The 21,865-nt window shown below is 60.0% G+C and overlaps 8 protein-coding genes across 8 annotated transcripts; all 8 read left to right on the top strand.

The window, feature by feature from the left end:
- Window positions 1-216: 216 nt before the first annotated feature.
- Window positions 217-3,198, top strand: MP100 (putative RNA-editing complex protein MP100; the record flags this gene model as incomplete). Its single annotated transcript, XM_001684038.1, has 1 exon — window positions 217-3,198. The coding sequence occupies one exon, from the start codon at window positions 217-219 to the stop codon at window positions 3,196-3,198; it is 2,982 nt and encodes a 993-aa protein (XP_001684090.1).
- A 1,291-nt stretch (window positions 3,199-4,489) lies between these two features.
- On the top strand, window positions 4,490-5,455 carry LMJF_26_0850 (conserved hypothetical protein; the record flags this gene model as incomplete). Its single annotated transcript, XM_001684037.1, has 1 exon — window positions 4,490-5,455. The coding sequence occupies one exon, from the start codon at window positions 4,490-4,492 to the stop codon at window positions 5,453-5,455; it is 966 nt and encodes a 321-aa protein (XP_001684089.1).
- Window positions 5,456-6,402: 947 nt separating this feature from the next.
- LMJF_26_0840 (conserved hypothetical protein) lies at window positions 6,403-9,243 on the top strand (the record flags this gene model as incomplete). Its single annotated transcript, XM_001684036.1, has 1 exon — window positions 6,403-9,243. One exon carries the CDS (start codon window positions 6,403-6,405, stop codon window positions 9,241-9,243), a length of 2,841 nt encoding a protein of 946 aa, XP_001684088.1.
- Window positions 9,244-10,097: 854 nt separating this feature from the next.
- LMJF_26_0830 (putative aspartate--ammonia ligase) lies at window positions 10,098-11,159 on the top strand (the record flags this gene model as incomplete). Its single annotated transcript, XM_001684035.1, has 1 exon — window positions 10,098-11,159. One exon carries the CDS (start codon window positions 10,098-10,100, stop codon window positions 11,157-11,159), a length of 1,062 nt encoding a protein of 353 aa, XP_001684087.1.
- A 2,783-nt stretch (window positions 11,160-13,942) lies between these two features.
- Window positions 13,943-14,467, top strand: TDPX (type II (glutathione peroxidase-like) tryparedoxin peroxidase; the record flags this gene model as incomplete). The annotated part of the gene is made up of 1 exon (XM_001684034.1): window positions 13,943-14,467. One exon carries the CDS (start codon window positions 13,943-13,945, stop codon window positions 14,465-14,467), a length of 525 nt encoding a protein of 174 aa, XP_001684086.1.
- Window positions 14,468-16,220: 1,753 nt separating this feature from the next.
- On the top strand, window positions 16,221-16,793 carry TDPX (type II (glutathione peroxidase-like) tryparedoxin peroxidase; the record flags this gene model as incomplete). Its single annotated transcript, XM_001684033.1, has 1 exon — window positions 16,221-16,793. The coding sequence occupies one exon, from the start codon at window positions 16,221-16,223 to the stop codon at window positions 16,791-16,793; it is 573 nt and encodes a 190-aa protein (XP_001684085.1).
- A 1,753-nt stretch (window positions 16,794-18,546) lies between these two features.
- TDPX (type II (glutathione peroxidase-like) tryparedoxin peroxidase) lies at window positions 18,547-19,098 on the top strand (the record flags this gene model as incomplete). The annotated part of the gene is made up of 1 exon (XM_001684032.1): window positions 18,547-19,098. The coding sequence occupies one exon, from the start codon at window positions 18,547-18,549 to the stop codon at window positions 19,096-19,098; it is 552 nt and encodes a 183-aa protein (XP_001684084.1).
- A 2,364-nt stretch (window positions 19,099-21,462) lies between these two features.
- On the top strand, window positions 21,463-21,861 carry LMJF_26_0790 (conserved hypothetical protein; the record flags this gene model as incomplete). Its single annotated transcript, XM_001684031.1, has 1 exon — window positions 21,463-21,861. One exon carries the CDS (start codon window positions 21,463-21,465, stop codon window positions 21,859-21,861), a length of 399 nt encoding a protein of 132 aa, XP_001684083.1.
- Window positions 21,862-21,865: the final 4 nt, after the last annotated feature.

Here is a 21,865-nt window from a genome sequence, read left to right as displayed (position 1 = left end):
ACCAGCAAGCGGGGGAGAAAGAGAGGGAGAGAAGGACACCGTGGAAAGCAATGAGAGACACCGTGTAGTCGATCAACCGCCGCCCCCACCCGCACCCGCGTAAAGGTCGCTTGACGCACCTCGTGACACGCACACACGGCATACGTACGTACACCTACAAAGCCTCCGCTGTTCACCACTTCTTCTCCCTCTCCTCTTCGCCGTCTCCTTTCCTCGATGCGGGGTGCGCTGGCGCGTAGCGCATGTCGGCTCGCCTCCCTCCAGAAAGGGACGCAGCTAGCTGATGTCTACCAGCTCCTCATCACCAAGAAGCCGGTCGAGTACGACTACATCGCGATTGACGTGAACGCCTTTGTCGGCGGCGCCATGCGCATAACAAAGAACATGTCGCCAGAGCAGCGTCGCAGCAAGGAGGCTTCGCGGCATGTCCTCAACTCCATCATGCAGATTCTGCGGCGCGTGGTGTGCCGTCACTCTCTTCTTCTCGCCTTTGACGGTCCGGATACGTTTGCGAAGGCGTACAAGCTTCGCACCACATCGTCGACACGGCGACTCGACATTCGAACTCAGCGCCTCCCCGGTGGTGCTTTGATGCGCGCGGTGGAGGATCGCATAGTCAAGGCGATGCCGCTGGGGCGCGGGCTGATTCCTGGCGAGGTGGTCGTTTCCGGTGTCAACGTGGAGGGCCCGGTGGAGCGAAAGGTGACGGCATGGGCTCTCGACTTGGCGTGCCGCGACGGGGCGCAGCACACCTTCAAGTCTATCTGCCTCATCGGAGCAGGGGAGCTGTGGATGAACGTGCTCGCCCTCACGCCGTACTTTCAAGGCACGAGCATCTTGCACGGATCGTCCGACTTGCGCCACATGACGCTCAACGACTCCCTGACATGGCTCCAGCTCGGCGACGACCTGCTGACCGGTGATGCACGGGTCATCACTGCAGCGCGGACAGATGCGCTGCTGCTTTATCTGCTGTGCCACGGCTGCTCCGCAACAGACCTCTCGCCGCTGTCTGGATCAAACTTTACGGTTCTCATGGAAGCATACCACGCTCGACGCCGCGAAGCCGCAGCGACCGCCGGTGCGGCCGCCGGGGCACCGACCTTTCAGCTCATCCGCGGGCAGCCGAACGGTGCCCTGATGCTTGACGTGCAGGCGCTCTACCTACTCTTTGTGGCGGAAAAGGACACTGCAGCAGCAATCGAGTCGCTGGCGGCGCTTGTCGTGCCGGCGAAGGATGAGAGCCTACACGCGGCACCGCTGAGGACCTTCTCCATGCCGCTCTCCACTTCAGGCGGCAGTGCATCAGATGAGAAGATGCGCGACGCTAATATGCCCGACATGTTGCACGGCAGCTACCTGAGCCACCTGCTTAACTCCCATCACCTCTTCTGCCATGGTGAAATGCTCGGTCGGTCCCGTGTGCCGGCCTACATGGAGGCAGAGGTGAAGATGGGGAGCCTTGACCGCAGCGGCGCCGCGGGTGTCCGCGCCAGCGTGGTCACCGTGGGGGATTGGACCCGCTTTCTGCTCCGCTGTCTCCAACGCGGGGGGCGCTACGCTTTCGCCAGTGACGCAGGCGCTGAGCTGAGCTACAGCACCTCGAAGTGCGCACCATCCGCTGCGACGACTGCCGCTGCGAGCGCTGCGTCGTCACTCACCGCTCCCGGCACGACAGCCTACTATCCTTTCTGGTCCTCCGCGCAGCCGCTGACGGCAGCCGAGTACACCATCCTTAGCACCCCGAATCCAGGCATCCTCGATCCGCTACTAGTGGATTACGTGCCAGGGTTTACGCCGGCGCTACGGTCGGAGCTGCCGCGGGCGCTCACGTCTGTGCAAGCGAACCTCCATGAACTTCGCAGCTCACTGCAGTACTTCTTCGCGTACGCAACAGCTGATCGGCCGCACCCGTCACTGTGCCTGGCGCCGTCCTACCACTGGTGTCAAAACGAGAAGAGCAAGGTGTGGTCAATGAGGTACGTGGACTTGGGCGTGGTCGCACGGCAGCAGGGTGTCCGTCACGCGCGCAGCCTGCTGCCCGGCATGAGCATGGAGCAGGAAGCGCCGACGGAGGGCGCCGCGGTATATGACGCCGAATCACAAACGTGGACCTCGCAGCCACGCAGCTTCGCTGTCTTCACAGCGTCGGAGCAGCTACCGGGCCATCAGGAGCAAGCGCATGCCAACGGGTCATCGTCTTCATCCATGGCGGCCACGGCTGCTGCTTCCGCGGATGCGGCCGAGGTGTCCACGCTGAGGGTGCTCACGTGGAACGTTATGTTCGATCGGTACAGCAACCAGCCTACCCCACTCGGTATGCCGGGCATCGACTGGTGCAGCCCGAAGCGGTACCCCGTGCTGGCAAAGCTTATCGACGCCGAGGACGCCGATGTGGTGGGGATGCAGGAAGTGGAGCGGCCGTTTGCTGAGTATCTCGCGGCGCAGCCGTGGTGCCGCGAGCGGTACATCATGTCCTGCAGTCCGCAGAGCCCCATCTTGGATCCGTGGGGCGTGCTGCTACTGGTGCGCCGCGGCGGGCGGTGGCCGCTGCAGCAGCTGAAACACCTGAATGTGCCGGCGTGGTCAGGCCACGTCTCCCTCATGCCTGTGGCTACGCTGGATTTGAGTGCTGCCGCCGCCCACAGCGACAACAGTGGCACCGGCTGTGGCAGCTCAGCGGGAAAGAGCGGCATCAGAAAGCTTGCAGCATCGCCGCGGGTGGTGAACGTCTGCTCCATGCACTTGCTGGCGCCGTTTGTGAAGGTGAACGAGGTGGCCCGCACGGGTCAGGATCAAGCTCTGCGTCATGCGCTGACGCGGCAGCTGCAGGGCGACACGCTCGTGATGGGCGACTTCAACGACTGGCCGAGCAACGAGTTCCTCATGCCGCCGGAGTCGCGGTACGTCGAGTGCTGGCCGATCATTCACCCCGGTGACTACGGGAAAACAATGGACGAGTCGAACACCTTCTGCAAGCTGAAGATTGAAGAGATCTTCTTTGGTCGCTCGGACAAGGTGTTCCTCCGGACAGGTACCGCCACAGCCTCGAGCCCCACCCGAGGCGTGCTGAAGCCAGTGGAGGCGCATCTAGTAGGAACACGGAGCGTCAATGACGAAAACGGCAACCAAGAAGCACCGGCGTATCTGTTCCCATCTGACCACTACGGTGTCAGCATGCAGTTCCAAGTCCTGTGACCGACGTGCTCCGTGTGCGTGTGCACGTGTGTCTGTCTGCAATGATGGTACAGAGGGGAGAGGAGGGGGGAGGGAGACCGCCATGGCACTACGCCCCTCTCCTCCATCCACAGGTGCCGACAGAGCGAGAGAGCTGCGTGGAAAAGGACGGAGGCGAGGGGGCGCTGGCTTGGTGTGTGTCCCTGTCTTATCTGTGTTCGGGTGTGGTCGCTCTGGCCTTCGTCCCTGCTTCTCCCCTTCCCTGCTCCATCTCCTGTTTTTTAAGAAGGCAAGAGACGGAGGAAAGGCATCCCCCGTGCGGTATCGCTGCAGCCCCGTTTCTGTTTGGTTTTGGTCTGCGCTAAGCAGGGAACCGCCTCCCTCCCCCTCCTCCTCCTTCCCCCCTCCCCTCACCTCACCAAGAGAGAAACAGTCGTGTGTACGCAAGCGGTGGCCCTACAGGTGTGTAAGTGCAAAGGGGGACCTCCCTCTCAAGGCGCTCGAGAGCGACGTGGGGGAGAGCGGCGATGGGTGGAGCGGCTCTCTGAGGTCCAGGCATGTGTGCGTGTGTGTGTGTGCGGGAGCACGGAGGCAGAGATGTGGAAGCGCCAACTCCGCTTCGTTCACTCCACACCCCTTCCCACATCCTCCCTCTCCCTGTTCTCACTTGCTCTGTAGCTCAGCCGCGTCCGGCGAGCTGCCCTCCCCTGTTTCGAGTCACGCTCTCCTTTTCCTTTCCCATCTCTCCCCTCTCTGTATCGTGCTGCCATGCGTGTCAAGAGCGGGACGGCAACGTCGACCATCAACCCCATCAGCAATCAACCCACCCATCATACAAATACACCCAAAGGGAGGTGTCCACGTCATCCGCGCAGGCGCACACACACATTCTTCGCGCACATCTCGATCAGAACGTAGCACACCGATAGCGGCGGGGCGCTAGCGGGAGTGCAGCTGCACGGGTAGGGTCCCTCTCCACGTCTCCCCCCCCTGCCCCCTCACTCTTGCTGTTCCACCGCATTAAATGCTGCGGGCTTCTCTGCCTTCCCTCTGCGCCGTTGGTGCTGTGTGGCCCGCCAGTTTACGCAGCAGCAGCACAGCAGCAGCAGGTGAGTGCCGCCCAGTGTGCGCACGCGCCGGAAGCAGCTTTGCCCTTCGTAGTGCGGTCTGCAGCAACAGCAGCAACGGCGTCCATGTGCGCACTCCCCTGTGGGTGAGCTGTCGGTGCCTGTCCACCTCCGCGTGGCGACGGGCACCCGAGAAGCGTGCTGAAGACGGCGGAGAGGACCCGTTTGCGTTCGAGTTCGACCCCATGACCGGGGTGCGGCACGATGCAGCTGTTGAGACCGCGAAGAAAAGCTTGGAGTCCATTGTGGAGGAGCTGGCCCCGCCCAATGCGTCCTCAGAGGTGCTTGCGAAAATTCGTAGCTACCTGCAACAGCACCCTGTCGACACGCTCATCCTGAATACCGAAGTGCAGATCACCCACATCGAGAACCCCGACACCGGCGTCGAGGAGCGCGTGCACCTGAGTCCAATGGACATCAAGGACGCACTGAAGCAGGCGCAGCTGCGCAACATGAACCTTGTTCGAATGGGTGCCCGCGGCGACGACCTTGCCTACTGTCGCATCCGCCGGGAGCGGCCATGGGTGTGGAGGCTCGTGCAGCCCGAGATGGACCTCGTGAACGGGCTGACCGGCACCCCAGCGACGGATGCTGCCGTAGCGGCGCAGAAACAGGAGCAGCAGGTGCGCGACGCCTGCAGCGGGGACGGCCAGTCCAACCACCTGCGCCAGTACGTGGGAAAAACGAAGGAACTGATCGATCATGTCTTTCGCGACGCTGTCGACGCACACTTCGTCGGCTGGCGCAGCAAGAAGATCGCCCAGGACATCCGCAAGGGACACCCCGTGAAGTTGACCATCCGCGATTTCCAGAACCCCGAGGCAGCGGTGCACAAGCTGCGTGAGATGAGCAACGCGGTGAAGAAGTACGCAGAGGAGCAGCACATCTTCCACCACTTTACCAGCATCGTCGCAAACGATCGGGAGGCCAGTCTCACCCTTTCGCCGCCGACAGCGAACAAGTCTGGGACCATTTCCAAGGCGGTGAAGCACCCGTCCGAAAAGGAGTGGACACACACACTCAATAAGATGGAGGACGCGTGCCGGAAGGCGGGGCGGAGCGGGACCTACTTGAAGTCGGGCAAGCTGAAGATGCGTAACGTGGGGGCCACGACGTACCGTGTGGACAAGTATGGCCGCCGCATTGACTAGGAACGGTGGGGCGCGAAGGACAAAGGAATCGTCCATGCACACAACAACAAACGGACAGCCAAGCACGCGCGAGCAGCTCTGCGCCCGCCGCCGCTGCCGACAGGGACTCTCATGCGTTACGCCACCGCCACATATTTGGTCGCTTTTCGTCTTCCTCGCATCCCTGTGTGTGTGGGGGGGGGGGGTGCAGCGCTTGCCGGCATATAGGTGCTTGCATTGTGTTCGTTGCTGGCCTTATGGGCTTGTCGGGGTGATGGCTGGTACAGAACACACGAACACGTAGGGACCGACGCGACGGAGGATGAATACACCCACCACCCACTGCCCCTCTTCCTCCACCCCTTCATCATCTCCTTCTCCACGCATGTCACTGAAAACGATAGAGGAGCGCTCACCCTTGCACTGACATCAATACGCACGCAAGCAGACACACACACACACACAAACGCATACACACACACACACACACACACACACACACACTTACACACACACACAGTAGCTGCGTGTGCGAAGAGAGACATCTGACTGCCTTTATGTCCTACCTCACCTCCTCCACCGCTGCAGCGGCCGGGGCGGGGAGCGCCACTGGAGCAGGCCACACGGTGCCGCCACCAGCCTCGACGGCAGCATGTGTCGCTTCTCAACAGCCGACAGCGACGGCGAAGCCACCGGCACCGGTGGTGCGTCGCGGCCGCGGCACCTTCAAGCATCAGCTTCGCACTGAAGAGATGGAGCGGCAGTACGCCTCTGGATCGACAGCAGCAGCTGCAGCCGCTGCTGCCCTCGGGCGCGCCGAGGAAGCGAGTACCATCTTCACCGCAGCCACAACACATGTTGTACTGCCATCATCGACGCTGGGCTCGAAGGCTACCAAGCCGGTGACCGAGGAGGAGATCGCGGCGCAGTTTGCGCACCTAAAGAAAGGTAAGGACATCCCACTCAACATGATGGTAGGGCAGGTGGTAAGCTGCGCCGCCGCTACCACAAGCACTGGCAGCCCGATGTCCGTCACCGCTCGACTTGCGGCAGCGGCGGAGGCTCGTGCAGCCGCATCACGCGCACGCTTTGGCATCTTCGAGAACAACGCAAATGACACTGCACGCCAGCTGCTCTTCCGTGGCGAGAAGCGGCGGCGTTACTGCGTCATCGTCGGTGACCTGCAAAACAACACCCGCCAAGTGACGCTGAAGCTCTTTGGCCACAAGGGCGCCAAGCCGTTCAAGCTGCAGAACAAGCTGATTCGCCTGGTGAACTTGTCCATCGGCAAGCCGCGTCGCGGAACGCTGCAGTGGCGCGTCGCGCACGGTCTCCTGGATGACGACGATGTGGAGGGGCAGCAACCGGGGGAGGAGCAGCGCACGGATAGCGACGAAGAAGAGGAGCAACCGCGTGAGCAGGACGAAAGTACTGCGGACAGCGACGCGGTGAGCACTGTCGATGACGACGACAATGACATGGACAGGGACGGCGAGGATGCCGCTGCTGCTGCTGCTACGACGGACGGAAAGGGCGGCAACGACGGTGCAACGCCGACGACAGAGGCGCAAGGCCGCGACGCGGCATATGCCACGCCCGCAGCCGCCTTGAGCGCGCTCAACGGCAACACCCCGCCTCCGCAGGCGATGGACTCCACACAGACGGCCGCAGAGCGCGCCTTTCAGAATCAGACACACGCGGCGGCCGGGTTCGACGTGGAGGAGATCGTCCCCTTCTCTTCTTCCTCCTCTTGCGAGGGCGACGACAGCGAGGCGCGCCAGGAGGCGCGACAGCGCAAGTCCATCGCGTTGGCGGAGGCAGCGGGCGCTATCGAGCGCGCCGCCGCAGCGGTGCCGATTCCAGAAAGCAACAGCGATGACGATGGCGAGGATAAAGGGTTGAAGGTGATTGCCGCCCCAACCCCTCTTGGCGGCGGAGGCCCTCACGTCCTGGCGTCGCCGCTTGCTTTAGCTTCTGATGTCGTAAAGACGAGTGCCACGACTGGTGGCAATCGTGGTGCTGGCAACGCATCGGCCGCCGCAGCACATGCGGACCCCATAGCACCAGCGCCTGCTGCGACCTCCACTGAGGCTGCTGCGACGGCAGTGAAACGCCATGCTGGCAGCCTGGACCACCACTCAAAGGGCGCCGAGGCGGAGGGCGAGGATGTAGACCACTACTTGGATAACGACGACGAGGTGGTGCCCCTCACGGTGCAGCAGGCAGGCGCAGGAGCCACCGTCATGTATGAGACGAGCCTCGCCAACAGCCCAGTGTTGACGGCGAAGCGCTTTGCCTCACTGCGCGACTACTTCCTGCGCGAGTTCCGATTCCTGCTCAGTCTCGAGGATGTCCGCTCGCAGAACGTGTCGGTGAAGATAAACCTCGGCGCTGCCTACTGCTGCCTCGCCCGCCAGGGCTCCTACTCCACTCCGCTGAAGCACGCTACCTTTGGTGAGTTTGTCGAGCGCATGAACACGGAGTCGATGCAGCTGTATTTCATCAAGGACTGCCCTGCCTGCGTGTCTCGGGCGGTGGACATGGAGAGCGGCTCGCTGCACTTCCCGGCCAGCTCGACGACGGTGAAGATCAACTTCTTCTCGAACGAGCGCCAGAGCCGCTCCATCGCGCGGGCGGTGTGGGACAGTGATGCGGACCAGTTCCGCCTGCTCGATGTCGAGAACATCGGCGTCACCTTCAACTGGTCCGTCTTCTCCCTCGACGAGACGTTTGTGCGCCGCAAGAACGAGGTGCACGCAGCGGCGGCGGAGGGCAGCGGCATGGGCAGCACCGGCGCTCCCGGTACGGCAATCGTCAGCCCGCGTGCTGCGCCTGCGCCAGCACCGGCTGTCGGGGCAGGAAGCGCTTCTGCGGCTGCGACAGAAGCACCTCCGCTGCTGCCAGTCCCTACGGCAAACAAGGTGCGGGTGGGGCCCGCCCCTGTCGCCATCGGCGTGGACCCTGACCGTCCCTTTCAAAATACGAGCGTGCTAGAGGCGAAGGAGGCGGGTACAGAGGACGAGGCAAGTGCAGAAACGGTAGCGCCGGCGGCAGAGGAGGCGAAGAGCTCCTACAAGACTCCCATCGACGATGACGAGGATGACCTGGCGCGTAACAAGACTGTTGCTTACCCCTTCGAGGTGGAGTTTCGCGCCTACCGCCGCTGGAAGCAGCAAGGCGACAACCCTGCGGCACCTCTCGCCAAAGCAATTCTGGAAGAGCTGTCGCTGGCCGAGCACAACTACCTCATCCACGGCTCGACAGCCATGTACGAGCGCATGGACCTGACGAACGTCTGCGAGGTCGACTACGCCGCAGAGGACCTCAATGTGGAGAGCATCGTGGTGGAGCACACGTCGCGCGTGAAGCCGGAGGGGACGGACCTCCTCGTGGACAACACTACATCGCTCTTCATCGAGAATTTCGCGGCGGCACGCCAGCTGAAGGAGAAAGTGACGACCTACGGCCCCATCAAGGTCGCGGCGATGCAGAACCCTAGCAACAACAACTTTATGCGTAGCGTCACGGCAGCCCGGCGGGCCGCCGGTCGTGGCGGTGGTCACGGAGCGCGTGATGCACTGCACCTGACCCCAGCTGAGATGGCGGAGGTGCTGAAGCCGACCTCGAAGCTGACGTTTTTCCGCTCGCGCGGGTCGACGATTCACTGGAAGCTGCGTCCCAACAGCAGCCTGGAGGAGAACATTGCCCCAATGACGGAGGCCCTCTCCTTTTTGCAGCAGGTGCTCCACACAGCGAACGAAATCGAGCGCAATTCAGCACGCGGTGGTGCCGCACCAGACGCACTTTAAGCTATCAAGCACCAACGGCGTTGTGCGTCCCCTCCCCCTCCCAACACACACACACACACACACACACGCACGTGCAGCCGCACTCTTCGCTTGTTTGGGGTTTTCTGTCTGTCTTTTCACATCCGAGTGCTGCGTGTTCCCCACTAAAACACCTCCCTCCCTTCCTCCTCTCCCTTTCACTCGGAGTGATACTGTTAACGATGCTACAGGGCAACAGAAACATGCACGACTGTTTGATAGGAGAGTATAGTGGAAGGGGGGGGGAAGAATGGCGGCACACACAGCGCTGTCGATCTCCTCCCTCTTCCCTCCTCGCTGTCTTCTCTTTTCCTCTCACCCTACTGTGATTTCTGCTCTTTGCTGAGGGCCGCTACCGAGTGAGGGAGAGGCGCATGCTCTAAACGGTTTGGCAGCGCTGAAGCACCTGCTGTTGTTGATGCTGATGATGTGCATGGCGGGTAGTTCCATGCGCGCAGATGGGCAGAGGGGACGGAAGAGTCTCACCCGCCCCCCGCCCCTCCTTCGCTGTCTGTGTGTGTGTGGGGGGGAGGGAAGGGGGCCACCTTTGCACATGTGCTCCACCCACCCACACACCCCACCTAACCCGGACTCTCTCCCCCTTGCCCTCCTCCTCAGCGACTTGGTCTTGATCTTCTTGTTGCTTCGCCTTCTTTTGCGCTGCCGTACCCACACATCACGCTAGCACCACCACCACCATCACACGCGCACACATCGAGGAACTCGTCCGCATACGTATCCAGCTTAACACGCCTCACTCTCTTGCGTCACCAAGCCCTTCTATTGAACCCCTTCTCCATTCATCTTTTTTTTTATTGTTGCGTTCACTGCCGGCCATGTCGTCCGATCCGCAGGCGTACATTGATCTCCAGACCCGCATTTTGAGGGTGAAAACGATCTTCGCCGAGGAGCTCGCCAATGCCTTGAACCTGATCCAGGTGGAGGGCCCCATACTCGCGCGCGTCGGCGATGGCACACAGGACAACCTCTCGGGTGTGGAGAAGGCGGTGCAGGTGCACGTGAAAGAGATCCCGGGGGAGAATTACGAGGTAGTGCACTCGCTTGCCAAGTGGAAGCGCATGACCCTCGGCAATCACAAGTTCCCCGTTGGCAGGGGCATCTTTACCAACATGCACGCCCTGCGTGTCGAAGAAACCCTGGATAGTATCCACTCCGTCTACGTCGACCAGTGGGACTGGGAGCGCGTGATAGCGCCGGCGGACCGCTGCCTCGAGTACCTGCAGGCCACCGTTCGCTCTCTCTACGAGGTGCTGCGCGAGACGGAGAGGCGCTTGTGCACCGAGTTCCCGGACATTGCCCCGATTCTGCCGGATTCGATCACGTTCGTGCACGCCGAGCAGCTGCTGAAGCGCTACCCGGAGCTGGACCCCAAGTCGCGCGAGCTGGAAGCCGTCAAGCAGTTCGGAGCGGTGTTCCTGATCGGCATCGGGTGCAAGCTGAGCCACGGCGACCACCATGACGCGCGTGCTCCGGACTACGATGACTGGTCGTCGCCGGTGTCCGTCGACTCCTCCAAGATCGGCTTTCCGACTGCCGACGACGAGAAGCCCTCGGTGAATACTATCATGTCCTTGCAGGGCCTTAACGGCGACATCCTGGTGTACAACCCGGTTCTCAATGATGCGCTCGAACTGAGCAGCATGGGCATCCGTGTTGACCAGGAGGCGCTGCGCCGCCAGCTGGAGATCACCGGCACCAGCGACCGCCTCAAGTGCAGGTGGCATCAGTGCGTGCTGAACGGAGACCTACCTCAAACCATCGGCGGCGGTATCGGCCAGAGCCGCACAGTTATGTTCATGCTCCGAAAGAGGCACATCGGCGAGGTGCAGTGCAGCGTGTGGCCCTACGAGGTCACGACGCAGTACTCCTTATTGTAAATAGAGGGAGGAGTTGGGTGGGAACGCCTCTGCAACGCGCTTGGCACCCTCCCCCCTCCCTCACAGTGCCAGGGAAAAGCTCCCCGCAGAGGCGGGAGATCATTAACAGGGAAGCCGTCTTGCCCGTTGCACACACAGAGCACCCACGAACGCACGCGTGCATGAGTGCGCTTGCGAGTGTTTGTGCGTGTGTGTCGGCGTCTAAGCACTGCTTTATAATGTCTTTTCTCTTTTTCAAATACTTGTTGCCTCGTCCATCTCGCATTGGTTGTGTATATGTCTGCTGGTGTTGCAGTGCGGTCACGTGCCTGACGGCGTGACGAGCCGTGCTTGTATTACCCTATCGACGCCCTTTTCCACTCTTCTCGTTCCTTGGCGATCTTTGCACGATATCTATACATATCTATATATATACATATCTATATCTATATATATATATATATACATAACTCTATATATATATATATATAGATATAGATATGTATCTATATATAGATATATTGTCGCACTTATGCACCTGTCCTTGGCGCCTTTGGATCGTGCCGATGGGTTCGCGTGCGGTTCTCTTCGCTCGTTTCCAGGTGCAGTACTGTTGTTGGCGGTCGCTCACCTCCATCTCCACCGAAGCCCTCCTTCCACGACACGCCTCCCTGCTCACCATGTGTCTCTTGTGTGTAGCTTGCCGTTTAACCCCCCCCCCCAGAAAAAAAAACGCCGCACATATGATTGAGTAAGCCAGCAAGCAGCCGGTCATCTCCCGCTGTGTGCGCACACGCAGGTCTGGAGCGGGAAAGTGCAGAGCGGAGCGACGCCTGGGACACCTGTGCCGTCTTTTCTTTTCCTCGTGGTCCGGTGTGGGGTGTGTGCAGAGGCTCTCGGGTGCAGGCGCGCGCTTTGGTGAGCGTGTTCGAGTTGATGACAAGAGCGAGGGAGCGAACGCCATCGTTTGTGGCACCCTGACCTCCCCCTCCCCCTCCTTCCGCGTCAACGCTGACGTCGGCGGTGTCGACCTCGCTCCAGCGCCAGAGTATTGTGTCGCGGCCGTCTGTCGTAATGTGATGCCCCTCACGGGAAACGCGCGCGTTGCCATCAAACAGCTGTTGGGGCGCGCACGTTTCCGGCGTGGACGGCTACCACGCGACAGAGAATGCTCTCCTTTAGGTTGTTCCTGTTGAGGTCAGGCAGCAGGAGACAAGCACGCACACTCTCCCATAGACACGCGCACACCACACATAAGCGGGAGCGCGAAAAGCGTCAAGACGTGCACGCGCGCCGAGCAAAAGAGGCGCACCGGCACACGCCAAGTGAAGCGGGCAATACAAACGAAGAGGAGGGAAGGGATGGACAGAGCCCCTCCTTGCCAGGACCTTTGCGTGTTTCTTTCCTGGTGCGTTCGGTGGTGGTGCCCATCATGGCAAGAGGGGGTGGGTGGACACCCACCCACACACACACACACACATCAGAGTGTGGTGCCAACAGGGTCCAGTGCACCCCTCCCCTCTGTGCGGGAGGAAGCCGATGAGACCCCCCACCCCCTCCCTCCTCCATCCCCCTACCAAAAGTGTCGAACCGCTTCTGGTGGTGGCAGGCTCAAGCGCCCACGACGTAGCGAGGCTAGAGCGATGTATCGCTGCTGATGTCTGTGGACAGGTCCTGGGCGGCGCCGCGTCGGGGCGACGTGCGACCGTGAGCTCGGTTGTGCCATCCATGTGACGGGCGGCGTGCCGGCGTGACTCGAGCGCATCACAGCCGACCCTCACACTGCTCACTGGTGTGCGTGTACGTGTGTGTGTGGCAGGGCTTGTGTATGCGTTGGTTTCCCCGTACCGATCATCTCCGCCCCGCACCTAAGCAAGCGGCAAAGTACTCGGTGGTGTGGCAATGTCGCGCCCTTCTCCCGTGTCCAATCCGCCCCCCCCTCCTCCTTCTCCTTCCCCCTTCACTCGGCATCCGTGTCTTCTGCCTCTCCCCACTCAACTGCTCGCGTGCAGCAGCGCTGTTTTGGGCCCCGGCCCCCTCCCCTTCGAAGAAGATGCCGTGAAGACGACGGCGCCCGCACATCCAGCGCCGTTCTTTAGTCGGCGAAACGACAAGCAAGGAGGATGGCTGGGCAGAGAACAGTGCTGAGGAGCCCCGCACACGCACAGAGAAGAGGCAAGAAGATGGAGGAGTTGCGGTGGCGGCACGAACAGAAGCCATTCGCGGTGTATGGAAAGGGCGTATGAGCACCCGCAACAAGGGGAATGGATTACAACCGTGTCTACGAAGGTGTTGTGGCGTTGAGAAGGACGCGCATCACGCGCAGCGTTTTTCTTCGCACTCTCACCCTCCCCTCTGCGTTCCCGCTAGTGTGTGTGTGTGTGTACGTGTATGCATCATCCTCTTTCCCTCCTTCCTCCCATCCCTTCAATCCCTCCTCTTACACACACACACACACACACACACGCACGCGTACATGAACACACAGAGACTGCTGTGCGATACCCACTCGCCCACCAGCTCCCCGAGACTTCGGCTTCCCTCCTCCATCGGCAACGTTATCTTGCGTGTTTGTTACACCTATACGTATATACATATATATATATATACACACACGTATAGACGTATACGAAGTCTGTCTTCTTTTAGTTTCCGTTGGTGCTTCGACCACCTTTACTGATACTATTACGACTAGAGCGACAACGACTCCTCCTCTCCTCCCCACTCGCTCTTGGAACTCTCTTCTGTCTCTTTTCAATACGATACTTCTTGCCTTTCTCCTTTCTCTCTCGCCCCAGAGCACCATGTCTATCTACGACTTCAAGGTCAATGGCAGCGACCACCAGCCATACGACCTTGGCCAGCACAAGGGGCACCCGCTTCTCATCTACAACGTAGCCAGCAAGTGCGGCTTCACCAAGGGCGGCTACGAGACAGCCACGGCGCTATACAACAAGTACAAGCATCTCGGCTTCATGGTACTGGCGTTCCCGTGCAACCAGTTCGCCGGTCAGGAGCCTGGAACGGAGGAGGAGGTGAAAAGTTTCGCCTGCACGCGTTTCAAGGCTGAGTTCCCTATTATGGAGAAGGTCTGTGTCAACGGCGAGCACGAGCACCCGCTGTATCACTACTTGAAGAACACGTGCAAGGGTATTCTCGGCACGACGCTTGTGAAGTGGAACTTCACGGCGTTCCTGGTGGACAAGGACGGCCATGCCGTGTGCCGCTTCGCTCCCGGTGCGACGGTGTCCGAAATCGAGAAGAAGTTGCTGCCGCTACTGCAGGCCGACAGTGGCGATGCAAAGGTGTTGCCAAGCACTCAATCGTGAAGGGCACCGGATGGAGAGATGCAGGGGCCTTAGCCGATGGAGGGTAGCGAGTGATGTAGTGCCGTCTGCGCGCCCTGTATACCCCACCTAACGATGCCAAGCATATTTCTCGGGACATCTTGGAAGCGGTACTGCACAGCTGCCCTCGGTCGGGCAGCAGGCCTCACTAAGTGCATACAGTCACGCACGTACCGTTGCGCACCCCGCCCACCCCACTTCTTTGAGCGTTTTCTTTCGTTTCTGTTTTGCCTTCTCTCTGGTGTCTCATTCGTGCACTTGTCGACCCGCATCATCATCATCATCATCTTTCATCGGCACTTCCTCACCCCTTTTTTTTTTTTATTGCTGACCCACGGAGACGCGTCCTGTTTCGTTCTCTTCCCTTGCCTGCATGTGTGCCCTGGGAAGCTTGCGGGCGAGGAGGGAGCGAAGGGGAAGGCAGCTGTGTGGTGTGGGCGTCGCTTTCTCCACCCGTTTCCACCTGTACGCCATGATGGTTGCGCATTCATCAATTCCAAAGTGGTTTCGACTGTGGATGTTACTGCGCTTGCCTCTCCATGTTGGTTTGGCTTCCGCACAGCCATGGTTCATTTCGGCGCGCGCGCACACACGCACACAAACACACAGAAACGCGGGGTGGCGTACGTTTCGCAGTATGTTGGGGTGGTATTGCATCTGTGGTGCGGATGAGCAAGAACCAGCAGTGCAGAAGCGACGGAAGAAAGAAGCAGGCAGCTGCCTCGTTGTGCGTCTGTGTGGGCTGCTCTACCTTGTGCTCTGTGTATTTTGTGTGTGCACGCAGTGTAGCTCAGCTGATCGCACGTTGACAGAGGGTGTAAGAGTCAACGAGCAACATACGTACGTACGCATCACGTCCGCTTCTCCCCCTTTTTCTGTCCCTCGCTCCTTCCCACACCTATGTGTCTGTGTGCACATGTGCCCCTCGCACCCCTCCCCCTCCTCCACCTCCTCTCCTTTCTTTTCTCCTCCCTCGACCGCGTCATTCTGTTCTTACCCGCCGTCGAATACTCCCCAACGAGCATTTCTACTTGTCTTTCACTCCGCGCACCGTCATCCGTCAAGTCGTGAGCGCATGGCTTGCGTGTCTGTTGTCCCTCCCCTTCTCCATCTCCACCTTATTCGTCCACTGTGGCGCCTTTGCAGTCGAAAACACACACACATACACACACACACACACGCACACAGAGGTATGCGGAAAGATGTACAAGGACTTCAGTCTTCGTGCGGACCTCCCCCCTGGAGGATGATGGATGCTGTGATACGGCGGCCTGCGGCACGGCACTGAAGGACATGTTCCAGCGCGTGATACACGCAGACGTCGCTGATTGCGGCCTTGATGATCCTTATGATTACTGTTCTCTCCCTCCTCTCGCCTGCGTGGATGCGTGTTTCTGCGTTTCGATTCCATGCGCATGTGCACCGTGCCACCACTCCACATTCCTCGTCCCTCCCCTCTCCTTGATGTGGGTATCTTTGCCTGATGATGCTCCTCCACCCCTCCCCATCCATCACACCTCCTATCTCTTCCCTGTCCTCAGTGTCCGTCTGCCAACAGAAGGCGCGCAGCTGCGTCCCAGCGCGTGCACGCATACACCTACACACGTGCATGCACCCCTGCCAACACGGTCATCGAGCAATTAAGTGCACGACGCTCACAGCGAAAAGGTAGGCACGCACGTCAGATACGTGTTGCCTCTGCTGCTGCGGTACCGCACTCCCGTACAGGCCTGACATGCTGCGCTTGCCACCTTTTCCCCGCGCCGCCGCTGCGGCACAGGCGTCTTCTATCTACGACTTCAAGGTCAATGGCAGCGACCACCAGCCATACGACCTTGGCCAGCACAAGGGGCACCCGCTTCTCATCTACAACGTAGCCAGCAAGTGCGGCTTCACCAAGGGCGGCTACGAGACAGCCACGGCGCTATACAACAAGTACAAGCATCTCGGCTTCATGGTACTGGCGTTCCCGTGCAACCAGTTCGCCGGTCAGGAGCCTGGAACGGAGGAGGAGGTGAAAAGTTTCGCCTGCACGCGTTTCAAGGCTGAGTTCCCTATTATGGAGAAGGTCTGTGTCAACGGCGAGCACGAGCACCCGCTGTATCACTACTTGAAGAACACGTGCAAGGGTATTCTCGGCACGACGCTTGTGAAGTGGAACTTCACGGCGTTCCTGGTGGACAAGGACGGCCATGCCGTGTGCCGCTTCGCTCCCGGTGCGACGGTGTCCGAAATCGAGAAGAAGTTGCTGCCGCTACTGCAGGCCGACAGTGGCGATGCAAAGGTGTTGCCAAGCACTCAATCGTGAAGGGCACCGGATGGAGAGATGCAGGGGCCTTAGCCGATGGAGGGTAGCGAGTGATGTAGTGCCGTCTGCGCGCCCTGTATACCCCACCTAACGATGCCAAGCATATTTCTCGGGACATCTTGGAAGCGGTACTGCACAGCTGCCCTCGGTCGGGCAGCAGGCCTCACTAAGTGCATACAGTCACGCACGTACCGTTGCGCACCCCGCCCACCCCACTTCTTTGAGCGTTTTCTTTCGTTTCTGTTTTGCCTTCTCTCTGGTGTCTCATTCGTGCACTTGTCGACCCGCATCATCATCATCATCATCTTTCATCGGCACTTCCTCACCCCTTTTTTTTTTTTATTGCTGACCCACGGAGACGCGTCCTGTTTCGTTCTCTTCCCTTGCCTGCATGTGTGCCCTGGGAAGCTTGCGGGCGAGGAGGGAGCGAAGGGGAAGGCAGCTGTGTGGTGTGGGCGTCGCTTTCTCCACCCGTTTCCACCTGTACGCCATGATGGTTGCGCATTCATCAATTCCAAAGTGGTTTCGACTGTGGATGTTACTGCGCTTGCCTCTCCATGTTGGTTTGGCTTCCGCACAGCCATGGTTCATTTCGGCGCGCGCGCACACACGCACACAAACACACAGAAACGCGGGGTGGCGTACGTTTCGCAGTATGTTGGGGTGGTATTGCATCTGTGGTGCGGATGAGCAAGAACCAGCAGTGCAGAAGCGACGGAAGAAAGAAGCAGGCAGCTGCCTCGTTGTGCGTCTGTGTGGGCTGCTCTACCTTGTGCTCTGTGTATTTTGTGTGTGCACGCAGTGTAGCTCAGCTGATCGCACGTTGACAGAGGGTGTAAGAGTCAACGAGCAACATACGTACGTACGCATCACGTCCGCTTCTCCCCCTTTTTCTGTCCCTCGCTCCTTCCCACACCTATGTGTCTGTGTGCACATGTGCCCCTCGCACCCCTCCCCCTCCTCCACCTCCTCTCCTTTCTTTTCTCCTCCCTCGACCGCGTCATTCTGTTCTTACCCGCCGTCGAATACTCCCCAACGAGCATTTCTACTTGTCTTTCACTCCGCGCACCGTCATCCGTCAAGTCGTGAGCGCATGGCTTGCGTGTCTGTTGTCCCTCCCCTTCTCCATCTCCACCTTATTCGTCCACTGTGGCGCCTTTGCAGTCGAAAACACACACACATACACACACACACACACGCACACAGAGGTATGCGGAAAGATGTACAAGGACTTCAGTCTTCGTGCGGACCTCCCCCCTGGAGGATGATGGATGCTGTGATACGGCGGCCTGCGGCACGGCACTGAAGGACATGTTCCAGCGCGTGATACACGCAGACGTCGCTGATTGCGGCCTTGATGATCCTTATGATTACTGTTCTCTCCCTCCTCTCGCCTGCGTGGATGCGTGTTTCTGCGTTTCGATTCCATGCGCATGTGCACCGTGCCACCACTCCACATTCCTCGTCCCTCCCCTCTCCTTGATGTGGGTATCTTTGCCTGATGATGCTCCTCCACCCCTCCCCATCCATCACACCTCCTATCTCTTCCCTGTCCTCAGTGTCCGTCTGCCAACAGAAGGCGCGCAGCTGCGTCCCAGCGCGTGCACGCATACACCTACACACGTGCATGCACCCCTGCCAACACGGTCATCGAGCAATTAAGTGCACGACGCTCACAGCGAAAAGGTAGGCACGCACGTCAGATACGTGTTGCCTCTGCTGCTGCGGTACCGCACTCCCGTACAGGCCTGACATGCTGCGCTTGCCACCTTTTCCCCGCGCCGCCGCTGCGGCACAGGCGTCTTCTATCTACGACTTCAAGGTCAATGGCAGCGACCACCAGCCATACGACCTTGGCCAGCACAAGGGGCACCCGCTTCTCATCTACAACGTAGCCAGCAAGTGCGGCTTCACCAAGGGCGGCTACGAGACAGCCACGGCGCTATACAACAAGTACAAGCATCTCGGCTTCATGGTACTGGCGTTCCCGTGCAACCAGTTCGCCGGTCAGGAGCCTGGAACGGAGGAGGAGGTGAAAAGTTTCGCCTGCACGCGTTTCAAGGCTGAGTTCCCTATTATGGAGAAGGTCTGTGTCAACGGCGAGCACGAGCACCCGCTGTATCACTACTTGAAGAACACGTGCAAGGGTATTCTCGGCACGACGCTTGTGAAGTGGAACTTCACGGCGTTCCTGGTGGACAAGGACGGCCATGCCGTGTGCCGCTTCGCTCCCGGTGCGACGGTGTCCGAAATCGAGAAGAAGTTGCTGCCGCTACTGCAGGCTGCGGCCTCGTCAAAGATCTGACGGACGTGCAACACGCGCGTGCACAGTGGAGCCTGGCGACAGGACATTGCTCGGGCACCATACGTATAGGGCGAGTGTTCGCTGCGTATGCACGTGTGTATGTCGGGTCTTGGTCGCTTCTTTTGCGGGACACTACGCACGCGCTGCGCTTCTACGTGTGACTCCGGTGCTGAGGACTGATAGACAGGTGCTGAGGGAGAGCGGGGTCTGTCGCCTGCTCCGCGCCCCTTCGCCTCTCCTCCGATCTCCAGCTCAGCTTACCCATGTCTGCTGCTGCGCGTTAAGTGGGAGTGGATTAGAGTGGAGGGGCGATAGCGGAGACACATCGTCGAGAAGCGCGGCACGTCTTCGCATATCGCCGCTTTCGTACCTTCCTCCTCCTGTCGCCCTTCTCTCCCCGCGCAGATACGGAGAAACACGTGGGCGCGTGTGTGGCATCCGATAGGGAGAGGGGCTTGAGACGGCCGGGGGCCAACGCTCTAGGAACTGCTTATTTACCTATACCACCATTTCGAGAGAGAAGGCAAGGGACCGATGCTCGACGTTGGCTTTGCTACTCTGCCGCGTTCACTCAACAGAGGTCCCCTTCCCTCTTTCTTTTCTTTTTCGTTGCGCTTCTCGATTGGGACCCCGTGCACGCCCGCTTGGGCGTGCTCGACGCATCGTGTGAGACCATCCCTCTCCCTACCTCTTCTTATTCTGCCTCTTGAACCAGGCGGGGAGTACTGGTGCTTGCGCTCGGGTACGTCTGCTCATGCGCGCGGACAGGCAAACAACCGAGTATAAGCCACGTTAAAGCACACGGGGTCGGCGCTTGCCGACCGTTTAGTGTTTACTGGGGACAAGGGGGTGGGGAGGATGGTGGTGAACGGGTGGTGAGGTGCACACATCGCATTTCTACATGTCTTTCCTGCGCTCCTGTCTTTCGGTGACCTCCCCTTTCGTTGCCCTGCCTATCCCCCGCTTTCCCATGCGTTCTGCCTTGGCGCTGCTGATGAATATGTCGCATTGTGCCGGTCACCACCTGGCGCATCCTCCCCCTCCCCCCCTCCTCGCGGTGGTGCAGGCCCCCCCCCCCCCACACACACACACGTACACGCACACCAGTGAGCAGTGTGAGGGTCGGCTGTGATGCGCTCGAGTCACGCCGGCACGCCGCCCGTCACATGGATGGCACAACCGAGCTCACGGTCGCACGTCGCCCCGACGCGGCGCCGCCCAGGACCTGTCCACAGACATCAGCAGCGATACATCGCTCTAGCCTCGCTACGTCGTGGGCGCTTGAGCCTGCCACCACCAGAAGCGGTTCGACACTTTTGGTAGGGGGATGGAGGAGGGAGGGGGTGGGGGGTCTCATCGGCTTCCTCCCGCACAGAGGGGAGGGGTGCACTGGACCCTGTTGGCACCACACTCTGATGTGTGTGTGTGTGTGTGGGTGGGTGTCCACCCACCCCCTCTTGCCATGATGGGCACCACCACCGAACGCACCAGGAAAGAAACACGCAAAGGTCCTGGCAAGGAGGGGCTCTGTCCATCCCTTCCCTCCTCTTCGTTTGTATTGCCCGCTTCACTTGGCGTGTGCCGGTGCGCCTCTTTTGCTCGGCGCGCGTGCACGTCTTGACGCTTTTCGCGCTCCCGCTTATGTGTGGTGTGCGCGTGTCTATGGGAGAGTGTGCGTGCTTGTCTCCTGCTGCCTGACCTCAACAGGAACAACCTAAAGGAGAGCATTCTCTGTCGCGTGGTAGCCGTCCACGCCGGAAACGTGCGCGCCCCAACAGCTGTTTGATGGCAACGCGCGCGTTTCCCGTGAGGGGCATCACATTACGACAGACGGCCGCGACACAATACTCTGGCGCTGGAGCGAGGTCGACACCGCCGACGTCAGCGTTGACGTGGAAGGAGGGGGAGGGGGAGGTCAGGGTGCCACAAACGATGGCGTTCGCTCCCTCGCTCTTGTCATGGAGCAACAAGCGCACTCCGGTGGGTTCTGCTGCATGGACTGGTTGCCATAGTTCCTCGCCTTCACCCGTCTTTCTTCTTTTCCTTTGCGTCTGGTCTACCGTCTCGCTTCGCGTTACTGTGACGACCCAGCGCATCGAAGGTGCCACGCTCGTTATTAACAAGGACGTCGGAGCAGCAGCGAGCTCCAGACAACGAAGCGTTGCGAGGCATGAGAGGCACCCGAGTACACGGCGAAGCAGGAAAACATCGCGCACTCAGACGAGAAAAGCGAGTCCATCTCTGCTGTCGAAGGCCGTAATCTTGCAGAAGTTGCCGTAGTCGCTCTGCTTGAGACGAAGCCTCTTTTCCGTTGCGAGGTGCACACCCCAGCGGTCAACAGACAACGCACTTTTGTGCATTCGCATGCTGCGCTTCAGCTCGCGCGCCGTGCTGCGGGCGCCAGTATTCTGCCGTATCGTCGATGTGATGCGGCAGCATGAGCCCTACGCGCGTGCTGGCATCTTGTACCCCATTCGTGTGGAGCTTGGCGAAGGTGTGGAGTCATGCACGCCGGCAGAGCTGCAGGAGAAGATCGACGCGATGCTGTCCCGGTCGCAGCGCTTCGCTACTGTCAAGACGGGCAACGTGTACTCGCGCAATAACTCCGTGGCGACGGTTATCAAGGCATATGGGCAGTACGTTGTCACCGGCAACATGCGAGGCGGGTATGTGAAGGGGGATCACCGCTATGGTCCGCGCCTGACCGGGTATGGCGGCGCCACGGCGAAGCCGGGGCTTCTGTGGAACGGCGACAATCTGTGATGTG

This window comes from Leishmania major, chromosome 26 (genome assembly GCF_000002725.2).
Source record: "Leishmania major strain Friedlin complete genome, chromosome 26".
Classification (NCBI taxonomy): Eukaryota; Euglenozoa; class Kinetoplastea; order Trypanosomatida; family Trypanosomatidae; genus Leishmania; species Leishmania major.
Note: the sequence above shows the minus strand (reverse complement) of the source record. Positions and strands in the feature narration are given on the sequence as shown.